Raw genomic sequence first — 11,501 nt, 5'->3', positions numbered from 1 at the left:
AAATCATAATACTAATATGACAATATATACTGATCAGATAATACTATCAAATTAGATCAAATAACATGCTCTGTAACAGCAATTTGAATTTCACATAATATATATTACTTAAAAGAGTGAGAAAAAAGCTTGACACACCAGCACTTATACTGATGAGTGGTACTACTTGTCCTGTAATTAGTCATTCAGATAAATACATCTGCAATGTGTACACATGCTTCCAGAATTCACACACACACACACACCACCCTATCCCTGTAGGGGACGGGGATAAGGATGTGCGCTCGTTATCAGAGTGAAAGAAAACAATCTTATTATAGGAGAGAAGCCAAAATTCTTTCACCATCGCATATCACAGTTTGCACACTTTGTAAACATCATCAGCTTTTCAAAAAAGTGATGACATCATGATGATGAAGTTCGAAGTTCGTCTGCTAAGCAGCATCGACCAACATCCACGCACTCTCTCTCCCCGCCCACTTTTGCCCTGCTGTCAAGACTGAAATGCAAGGACAGGCAAATACAAAAGCTCCACAGAAATGAGAAGGGTGTAGTAAGATATTCAGATGGCAAAATAAAGGTACAACTTGCTTTGACATAGCCAGTGATGCTCCCTGCTGCAACAGTGGCAGCGTACGCGAAGCTGAGGAAGTCGATCGCCATGATGTTTGGATAAGGGACGTGACTCTCTCTCTCTGTCTTGTTCTCGCGAATGCAAAACGCGCGCAGAAAGCAAGCCTTTCTCAAACAAATAAATAATGAAACATTCATCGTGTATTTTTGCGGTTGGGGATGAGGGGGGTTGGGTGGGGGTCTGAGGGGTTGACTTTAAAAAAAAGGGGGTTCTTAGAGATAGCATGATTACAAGTGAAGTAAAACATGAGATCACGACTGGGATGCCGCTCATGTGTTTTTTGTTGTTGTTTTTTTTTTCCAACCGCCCATAATGTCTATAGTAGTAATAGTAGTACCAGCAGTAGTAGTGGTAGTAGTAATGCGAAAAACAAGAAGTTTGTTTGTGAGCCTAATCAAATGATTTTGCTCAGAGCGCTTTATAATGCAACAGACGGTTTACTATAAGTGTTATGTTGGACATGTGTGTGCAATGAATGAGTGTTCTTTTTTTTTTTATGTGGGAACATGGTCAAACTTTGTGTGTTTTCTGTGGTGTAAATGCACTTGTGTTCGCAAGCCTGACAACAATTTCTCTTCCAGAGAAAATAGTGTTCTTGTACCATGTAGAAACTGATATATTCTGCCATAAGTCATCTTTGCCGTCATCCTTCAAAACACTATCTCTCTGCCCCCTCACCCCCACACAGTCAAAACAGTTGCCGTTAAATCAAAATGAGAAAGTGAAGTATTTGTAAATAGGCTTTGTAGTTCCGTTTCCACGGGACGGTATATTACTGCCCATAGGATAAAACTTCAAGTTAGTTTGGTCTTGTTGAATATTCTGAACTATTATAGAAATTTATAAAGTAATATGCTTTAATCAAGCCTCAAAATGCAGCTGGTGCGTAAAATTGAAGAGCTATTAATAGAACTACTTTTCTTTGCGTCGTAATTAATGCGCGCACTGCCGAGGAAATGAAGTCGAGGCTGGCTTCCTTACCAACGGGTTTCTGCTTCAACCTGGGTGGCCACTGTGTTGTGATTATTAGTGTGTGATTGCATTATCATCGGCAAGAGGACAAAGCAGACGTTAACAACATGTCACGCGCTGCTGGTACTCTCATCACCACCAATAATGCAACGTATATCCCGCCACGGTTTATGCCAGGGTGCGTATAACTTCGAATCCAAGTGTTATTTATATTCATGATTGCTACACAGTTGTTATTGTAGCCATGGTGTACCACCAGAATCTTGCTGTGCGCACATTGCTAATGTGATATTCAAACAGTATTGAAAATTATGATAAAGGATTATAATGTGAGTGGACGCAAGTTAAAATTTAGATGTGACAGACAACATTTTATGAAAATAATTGATTGGTGTAAGCAGGGCGATGTCATGATGTACAGAATTTTCATGTTGTCAGGACACAAAATTTGGCTGCCATACTGGTCCATGTGATCACAATTTAAGCTCCAAATGGCATACATACATTCTGTTGCGATTTGTTTGCTTGTTAAGATCTATCCAAAAAGATATGGAGTGAATTAGAGGACATTTTTTTCTCAAACAGGGTTGTTTCCCTCTGGAACAGTTTGCCCAACAGCATTGTAACTGTACCTTACACCAGCTCTTTTAAAAATTGACTTGATTGCCACTGGGAAGATATGCCCACTTTGTACTCACCACATTGTTATTAGGTGGGTTTTTAACTTTAACTATTGCCGCCCCCATACGCCAGCCACGCATGCTGTAAAGGATATAGTTAATATCCACAGAACGATGAACAGGCCTTTTAACAGGGCCTCAAACATTGTACAAGTCAAGTCAAGTGTATTGGCACCTTTTTCTTGACTGACATAAGCATACGTTTGGGCCAACAGCTAAGTCACAGCTGTATGATCAAGGATTTCCCCACTGCAATTGGAATTCATTTACAGTTTTTGTGTAGGACTGTGACTCTCAGACAGTAGTAGGCAAGAATGACTGGTTCTTAGTGCATCTTGACTGAAGGATACCAGGTCTGGAGCTTCAGCCACAGTGGCTGGCACTTTCTGCATTTGTGAGCTCTATACTGGTGTGACAGATCTGGTAATGAAGTTAACTTGTTTGTGTGGAAAGATGGAGCACCAGTTCTTTCAAGGTCCTGTCATAAAATTTTGTTCACAGTGAACATTAATGATGCATTTTAGTGCATGGTTTCAAGCCTAGCGTATCATATTGTATTCAGTGGTATATCCTGTCATATCATCGAATAATTTTTTTAAAATTTTATGTTGACAGTTTGCATTTACACACACACACACACACACACACACACACACACACACACACACACACAGAGAACATCTAGACATTTACATGTCTGTCACACTACACTACAATACTGTGACTAAACTGACTCACCATTGCAGATACCGTGGTTACTGTCCAACAACCAAGTACGATTATGGGGAGACCTTCGGCAATGCCACCTCCAAGTATTTCCAGGACTACCGCAGCTCTGTACTGAACAGTTCAGCCTCCAACTACAGTCCTGGTGGCTCCTTCCCTACCTACTACACTCATGACCCAGACCTTGTCATCAGCAACCGCTGCCGGAACCGTGATCGTTGGTTGCTGGCTCCAAAATACCAGCTGTCAAATGTGGACCATGACCGTACTGAGCAGTTGAGACGTTTCGATGATGTAAGAATTGATTTCCAGTTGGAAAGGATGTGATTAAAAAAAAACACCCAAAAAACCACCCCAAAAACCAACAATAACAAACAAAGAATCCAGCCAAGCAAACAAAATAAAAACAAAAGCTAACTGAAAACAAACAGCTAACGAAAAGGTTGCTGCAGTTTGTTTTTATTCTGTTGGCTTGTTTATTTTAGTTTATGTGTGATAGAATTTTTTTTTAAAGTGAGACATATTGTTTATGGTGTGTGTGTGTGTGTGTGTGTGTGTGTGTGTGTGTGTGTGTGTGTGTGTGTGTGTGCCAGTATGTATTTCATTTCATGCAAGAATGACACCAAATCTGTTTAATGTATAGACAGTACCTGTGAAACAGGAAGTCAGTTCACTGTGTGCCATTTTATATACCATCCAAATGAAAGTAAATTCTTGATTTCCCATCCATAAAAAAAAAAAAAAAAATCCACAAACAATGTACACATACAGCCAGACACATGGTATAACAGACTGTACATATGCTGGTGCCCGTATATGTTCACATGCTAGTATCTTACATCTGTTTGTCATGAACTGGTGATTCATTTACAACAGCTACTGCACTAAAATGATAAGTGCCCTGTATGTTCGTGTCTTGTATCTGAAGCTATTCATTTTTTTTAATTGAACTTACAAATTCTCAACAGCTGGCTCAGAAGCACCGGGAACACTACAAAGACAAGTCTGGAACACTGAAGAGTGTTGATTACTTCAAGCTGCCGGTGTCAGCTGAAGACCAGTTCCGCACCAAGGATGTCTTGTAAGTTTGCTGTTTCTTCTGCTGGCACTTCCACTTCTGAAGTGTACTGAATATATCTATTTTGCTCTTTTTAACAGTGTGCTTTGTGACTTTTGTTGCTTTTCTGTGTTTTGTTCCCAGCAGTTTACTGTACAAAGCAATACAAGTTTTCTTCTACTTTTTTTGTTTTGATTAGGTTCATTGACGTTAACTGTAATACTGCCTTTTCTATGCATATTAACACACTTTTTTGTGATTTAGAAATTGTTATTGAATAATTTCTGAAAAAAAGTTCCATAAGTTTCCAAAATATTGTTAATTGTGCAATGTTGTATGGGTATTACAATGATGTTTTTTTCAAAAGCAAGATTCGCATTCTGACCAACACTTTTCCATTTCATTGCATTTTCTGAACACAAACTTTGGTTAACGTAAGTAGATTTCTCTTGTTCCTTGGAACTAATGTTCATTAAGCAGACACCACAATTTTTATAAGGAGTAATTCCACATGTGTTAAAAATGATACACTGTGTTTTATGTGAATTGGACTTGTTTTAAAAACATGTTAAAATTATTACCCAGATATATTTGTATTATAAAGAAATGTATGTTTAACTCAGTGCAGTTATACTCTACTAGGTTTACAGTTTATGACGATATACATCAATGTTTTAATACAACACACATGCAAACAAACACCCACAAACATTACGACAGGCCCTGCTGTACATACACAAATGTATGTATAAATTATGATCATGATCATTACCACACACATGGACACACACAGACACACACAGACACACAAACACACACACAGACACACACACACACACACACACACACACACACACACACACACACACACACACACACACAGATGTACATGTAAATACATATTTTTCAGTTTTGTCTTGTTGAAAGAAAGCTTACATTGTATTTCTGCAAGTTGATGAATAATCTCAACAATGCCTTCCAGATGATTTTTAAAAATCTTTTTATGGTGATACAGTGCACCCTTTAATTAAACCTTGTGACTAATTTATGATTTTTAACTATGCTTCACTAACAACACACAGAATGATCAGCACATTAAGGAGGCCAAAGATAATGGAGATAGATGCAGACTTTGACTCAATGAAAAGTATGTCAGAAGGTCTTACGCATCTGTCCACAAGTTTTGTTATTTTGTTGCCCTCGCATGCTTCTCTTTTGACTTGCTTTCATCCATTTGCAAAATTTAGTTTGTTTGAAAAAAATGTTTGTGCTTTGCGCTGTAGTGTGCAATTTGTTGTCCATTTATTTTTTAGTCTGCACAGAAAGTTAAGCATGCTCACAGAAACATGAACTGAAATATTTGAATAAATTTTTTGTTGTTGAAACTTTAGAGGAAAAAAGTATTTGAAGCGGAAGAAGAAAACCATTTCCTGCAGTAATAACTCTTACCAATAAGCAGTTCTGTTACACAGTCATTTGAACCTGCTCAAGTAAATAAAAGAATGATCATGGAAAGATAACAAAATGTTGTTGAGTTCCAGTGAAAGAAGCGAAGAACTGAAGTTGAACAACTCCGAGGGGGTGATAACGTTCTCGTAAGGAACTCGATTTAAGATGTACAATATTTGTTTAAAGTAAGGCAAGGGCTGGTTTTATGGTCCTGTGACAGAGCTGTGATCCATGCTGACAACTGATCGAGAAAGGCTCTAATGAAATGGAAACCACATACTTAAGCTGAAACCAAACATTGTAATTATTTCCTTTGTGAAGGACCCACAAGAAAGAAACTGAAGGCATCTGTAGGAGTTCTTCAAAGTTTGTTTTACTTTCTTTTCAGTTTTATTCACATAATTTCTTAATTATAAAGGTTGCTGTCACCGCAGTTTTGAAATAGTGCATGTGAGGATCAAATATATTTCATGTCAATTTTGCTTCACAGCTATATATTGGATTGTTTCTTATTCTGAATTTGCATGCAAAGTCACCAGGTTCCCTCCCTTTTTTGGTGAAAATTTATCCTTTCAGTTTTCTTTCTTTAAACATTTGTATTCATTTTTTGATGCTTTAAAATCACTGAGCTGAAAACCCTTTCAGCTCAGTGTTTACAACTTGGGATTTTCCCAAACATATACTATATGGCTGGAATTATACTTAAGTTATCTCCGCTTAAGTCGACTTTGCTGGAGTTGTCTGATCAGGTAAATCAACTCAAAATCTTCGGCCCTGGCTAGTAGCCTTTTTTTTTCTTCAATTGAATTTCTTTTTTTAAATCAACCTTGCATACATCAACCAAAGTTCCGTGCCCAAGTGTGCTCCCCCTAACCCAATAAGTCAACACTAATATCATGCCTGTGCTGAAACTGCGAATGATCGCCACAGTAATGCTGGTGAAGGAGGAATAAATATTCCCTTGTCACTTTGATCTGGAATACACGAAACTCCAACAAATGTAGCAATTCCAAACACCAGTTCACACACACACACACACACACACATGCATGCACACACAGCTTTCGTGTTTGATTTAGATACTCATTGAAGTCAACTTTATACAACAACAAACTTGCAGTAAAAAGCAGAATGTAAGAGAAGCAAAAAAGAGTTGTGATTATTCAAACATCAGATTTACTGTTCAGACTGCTGCTCAACAAAGGAGACTATTCATTCACAAATGAAAGGGAAATGTAACTACAAAGGTGTATGTTACAAAATCAGTAGGCTGTAAGACTTCGTAGAGACTTAGACCTCTCCGTATTTTTTTCCCAACATTGTCCAGTGCACATGTCACAGTTCTAATGTATCACACATGGCACAGTTGTTTTCAAATTGAAAGAAAATGGAAAAACCATTGGTGATATTGACAGGAAACATGATTTCCATTGTTCATGAAATATACAAAATTATTGGCTTGAAAATGCATTCTTTTTCCTGTGTCTCCATGGAGTCGACTTAAGTAGAGACAGCTGTATCGATATCAAACAGTCATTACTTACAACATCCAGTTTATCATTGTAAAATACTTTTACTTGTATTTTTTCCAGTACAGTATTAACAGGTGTATCTTTTGATTACCATCAGTACTTTTATTCAAAGAAGAACTAAACATTTTTATATTTGTGTCTAAGTTCTAACTCATATATTACATCATTTATATTCATTTATCATAAATGTAATATTATTTTTACTTTCTCACCCGTATTTTAGTTTGATGATAACTAAGTATCATTATGTAAAAAAAAATTTTTTTGTAAAAAAGACAATACATTAAAATGAACTATAGAAGTAAATGTTTATAGGATGTGGACTGTATCATCATAACTAAATTTGAATATTAATGAATATAATCATAACTAGAGTGAGCACACACACACATACACACACACACAGAAAGAAACATGAATTCTGTCTTCTCCTCACACAGACACACACAGAAACCTACATACATTATAAAACCATAGTTTTTATAACAGATGTTTTGTTTTTGATAGTACATATTATAATGTAATATAGCACAAAATAACCTTATCCTTTTAGTTTAACATAGAATATGTATAGCTGCCATTTGAGGATACAAGGACATTTGGTGTATTATAGCCATTTTACTTATTTCATTATCATGATTCATAATTTTATACAATAATAAATGTCTAAGTGACTGATTCTTTAAAAAAAAATTTTTGAGTTAATAATTTATTGTGTAAAAATGATTATTCAATCATTACATATATTATTATAAGAGTTGCCAGTTTGTGTTCAAGGTGGTCAGATGAGAATACCAGAACTAAGGCAATTCAAACCAATTATTTCCCTTTGTCACAGTTATTGTTGAAGCTGAACAGCAGTTCATGGTGAGCAGTTACAATACAGTTTGATGAAGCTTTAGAATGAAGGGTATTGTGCAGGGATTTGTGGGGGAATAGGGAAAGGGTGAAGCTTTCTAGTTGGTTTTACCTTCTTTTTTTTTGTGCTACTTCGTGATGAGTGTGTTTGAAGTGTTTTCTTTGTGTGACATAACACTGTTTGATGTGACTTGATGTGTGACGTTTTTGCACTTTTAAGATAAGCGTGGCTTACCAGTGGATCGAAAGTATGACCGACTTATAAAGGTGAGTGCTACTTAAACAGCTAATGGTTGGGCTAGCTTGGTCATTAGCAGGGTGTTTCATGCACTACTCATGCGCACAGAACTTGGTTATTGTTCTAAGTTCATGGAGGGTTTTTTTAAATTTTTTTTTTTAATGTTGTTGTGGATGGTCATTACTTCTTACTTTTCTTTTGTTCCCCAAACACTCTTGTCTTCAGCAAAACAAGTACTGGCAATTGATATTTGAAATGTTTAACTTTTTTTGTGTGTGTGATGACCCCTGTCCTGATTCAAACTGATTATGCAGAAATTGAATACCAGTTTATCAGCACCTTTCCCTATTCCCCGAGAGTGTTTTTGTGAGGGAGGGGAGGGAGGGGGTGTATGGAAGTGGGTGGTTACAAGTTTGTGTGAGTGTGCGTGTGTGGTGGGGGAGAGGGGTATGCAAAAGAAAATTCCCCTACAAAAATGAATGATATAACTTATGTGATGTGATCTAGTCAATGTTTATGGTTACACTTTGTATACTGCTGTACAATGCGTCACTAATTTTTGATGGAAACTGATTACTTGGTGTGATTTTTGCTGTGGGTTTTTTTTGTTGTTGTTTTTCCATGATGGTGATGATCTTTTCTGGAATTTGGTATATGTGTTTTCTAGTCTAATATAACCTTCATTGCAAGGGGGGGAAAAGAAGAATAAGAAAAAAAAAGTATATTGGCACCCATACCACCCCCCTCACTTCCCACCTCCTTCACCCCCAATATTTGTTAATATATTCTTTGTAAATATTTTTATCATGATTCCGTGATACTGCCAACATATTTAGCAAAACAAATAAAAGAGTCTCTTCCCCCATTTTTATAATGTTGAAACAGCTTGTCTTTTTCTTTTATAAGTGGCAAAAGCTTGCGAATTATTAAACATTGTATGATAGTATTTGAAAGCTTCTGTATCTGTAGTAGCTATGCACAGCAGATGCAGCTGAAATGATCAGCAGAAAGTAATCATTGATGTTTTCAGCTCTCTTTTGGTTTTCCGTTGATGAATGTGTACAGAAGCCAATATCATCTCACCCACGTAACTGATGTGAATTTCAGCAAATTATTTAATTTAGTTCCGTTTACTGAGACAGTAAGTCTGAAGTTCCACCTTAAGACTGTTTGTTTGTTGTTGTTTTGCGGGAGTTGTTTTCAAAGCCAGAATAAAGGAAACGACCGCAGAAATATACAATGCAAACTTCAGTCCTTGTTCACTGGAATAATTCTTGAAGTGAGGGCAGAAAGAATATAACAAAAGGTTGTGTTTTTTTGTTTTTTTTTGTAGATGTCTTAAGGTATTTGTAAAGAAAAAAAGCTTTCATGGAACAGACTTTTGAATTTGAATTTTAACTTTTGATCTCTGCACAGAACATGAACTGTAAAGTATCAAGTATTGAGCATTAGTGGAAGTTTGCTGCTGTGTCATGGAAAGAAATAAAGTTCAAAGTTATGAAATAGGAAATTGTGTAACATATCCTTTTAGTGGCATACACTAAGCTACATGTCAAAGGACTACATTCATTATAACAGAGGTGTGTTTAGATTTCTGTTGTTGCCATTTTAATTAATAATCTTTGCTTTAAAAACAACATAGTAAAATAGAGAAAGTAAAACAGTGACAGAATATGAAGACTATGCTGTCCCATAGGTTTATAGCAGTTTTGTTTTATTTTACAGGATAGATTTTTTTTTTACAGGACAGATTGAGTCAAAGGGAGGGAAAGGGTGTTAAAGCTACAGCCATTGAGTTATTCCTCACATTATGTTACTGTTCTGTGGCAGTATCATCATGTCTACTAAGTACACAGACGGCATCAACCTACCAAACCTGGATCATGAGGCTCGACGAGAGCCCATCATTCGTCGCTTTGCACCTCGCTCCAATGTGCGCGACCGGGAAATGCGTGATGTTCACTTTGAAAAGCGATAATCAGTGGCTGCACTTCAGTGTCAACTGTGCTTCATCTCAGCCAAAGCAGTATTAGTCTTGTACTATTCTTGTAACTTATTTGAAATATGCATTTTTCATGGAGTGAATTTCGCATTTCGTTTGTGCAAGAATAAACAGAAGGAAGCAAAATTTCAATAAGGGACATTGTAGTATACAACAATAAAAAAACTGAACAAATGTAACTGTGTACAAAGTAGTTAGTTATCTGTGCAGGATTATGGGAAGGGAAAAAAACAAAACAACTTTCCCTGAAAATGATTATCAGTGCAAGAATCACAAGTGTAATAATATATCAACTGTTCAGCAAGACTCTTTGTTTCTTTTTGTGTAAACATTCTCATCTGCTTAATAAAAATGACAGCGGTGTAATATTTGGTAGAATTGCAGTGTTTCTTTTTTGTAAGGCTTTCTCATCCACTTTATAATTTAAAAAAAAAAAAATCAGTGGTGTTGTTTATTTCATGTGTCTGTGCATTATACATTATTATTTTTTTTGCATGTGCAATCATCTTCCATTTCACTTTCCTGATTTTCCCATGATCTCTGATGTTTTCCCTGTCTTTGATTTCTTGCATTTCTTTCAGCCTGTTTACGTGCCAGAAAATCAATTAGTGACTCTCACAGAAGATTACATTTTGATCTATGTTTGTTTTGTGTGCATGAATCAGATTGGCTGGTGGAGGGAGAGGGGTGGATGGCTGAAGATTACAGACAATGTTGCAAAACAATAAGAAAAGTGCACAAATAAAGAAATGATCAAAGAGTAATAATAAATGAGTCTTTGCATGTGTGTGTGTGTGTGTGTGTGTGTGTGCGCGCGCGCATGAGAGAGAGGAGAGAGAGAGAGGGAGAGAGAGAAAGAGAGCATGCGAATGTGAAGAGTTAGTGAGAGAGTAGCAGATCAAATCAGTGATGCTCCCCTCCTGCTCATTTTGCACAATTTGGGGTGTGAGTGGAGGTGCTGGTACTAAAAAAGACCTCCATAGCAAGGTGGTCATCGTCATCCTCCTCCTTCATTATCATCAATATAAACAAAACAGTCTTCAAAGTCTGTGGCCTTTCATGCCCTGCTTTCATGGTGACCCCAGTTTCGACACCCCTCCACTTTTTGTGTGACTATAGCCTTTTCTCAAAGAACATGCCATTCAATACCTGGGAATGAACTATCTGTAAGAAACCGTCATAAATGTTCGACAGATTTTCGCTGCTGCTCTCTCTTCTCACTAATAATCCATGAAATTCTGACTGAAATGCTGGCACCGCTGTTCCAGCATGCATACTTGCTCGGTCCATTTACAGATCTACACGCATTCTGATTCATGATGAGAGCAATGCAACTTTCTTGAAGCACCAGAC

The 11,501-nt window shown here is 36.8% G+C and overlaps 2 protein-coding genes across 2 annotated transcripts in view; one reads left to right on the top strand and one right to left on the bottom strand.

Annotated features, from left to right (window-relative positions):
- LOC143280588 (transmembrane protein 14C-like) overlaps positions 1-663 on the bottom strand; it is an 8,661-nt gene extending 7,998 nt beyond the window's left edge. Inside the window, exon 1 of the mRNA XM_076585300.1 lies at positions 588-663. Within this exon, the coding sequence (XP_076441415.1) occupies positions 588-663 (76 nt within the window). The remainder of the gene's footprint in view (positions 1-587) is intronic.
- Positions 664-1,593: 930 nt separating this feature from the next.
- On the top strand, positions 1,594-10,919 carry LOC143280029 (ciliary microtubule inner protein 2C-like). The gene is made up of 4 exons (XM_076584493.1): positions 1,594-1,784; positions 3,033-3,306; positions 3,981-4,093; positions 9,977-10,919. The coding sequence occupies exons 1-4, from the start codon at positions 1,714-1,716 to the stop codon at positions 10,122-10,124; spliced, it is 606 nt and encodes a 201-aa protein (XP_076440608.1). The 5' UTR covers positions 1,594-1,713; the 3' UTR covers positions 10,125-10,919.
- Positions 10,920-11,501: the final 582 nt, after the last annotated feature.

This window comes from Babylonia areolata, chromosome 3 (assembly GCF_041734735.1).
Source record: "Babylonia areolata isolate BAREFJ2019XMU chromosome 3, ASM4173473v1, whole genome shotgun sequence".
NCBI classification, from domain to species: domain Eukaryota; kingdom Metazoa; phylum Mollusca; class Gastropoda; order Neogastropoda; family Buccinidae; genus Babylonia; species Babylonia areolata.
This window is presented reverse-complemented; position numbering and strand designations above follow the sequence as displayed.

Bases quoted from the DNA above. Each gene is read 5' to 3' on its own strand.
- LOC143280029 (XM_076584493.1), top strand. From the start codon at position 1,714: ATGTCACGCGCTGCTGGTACTCTCATCACCACCAATAATGCAACGTAT. The intron at 3,307-3,980 runs GTAAGAATTGAT...AATTCTCAACAG, and splicing joins AGTTGAGACGTTTCGATGAT to CTGGCTCAGAAGCACCGGGA. The intron at 4,094-9,976 runs GTAAGTTTGCTG...GTTCTGTGGCAG, and splicing joins TTCCGCACCAAGGATGTCTT to TATCATCATGTCTACTAAGT.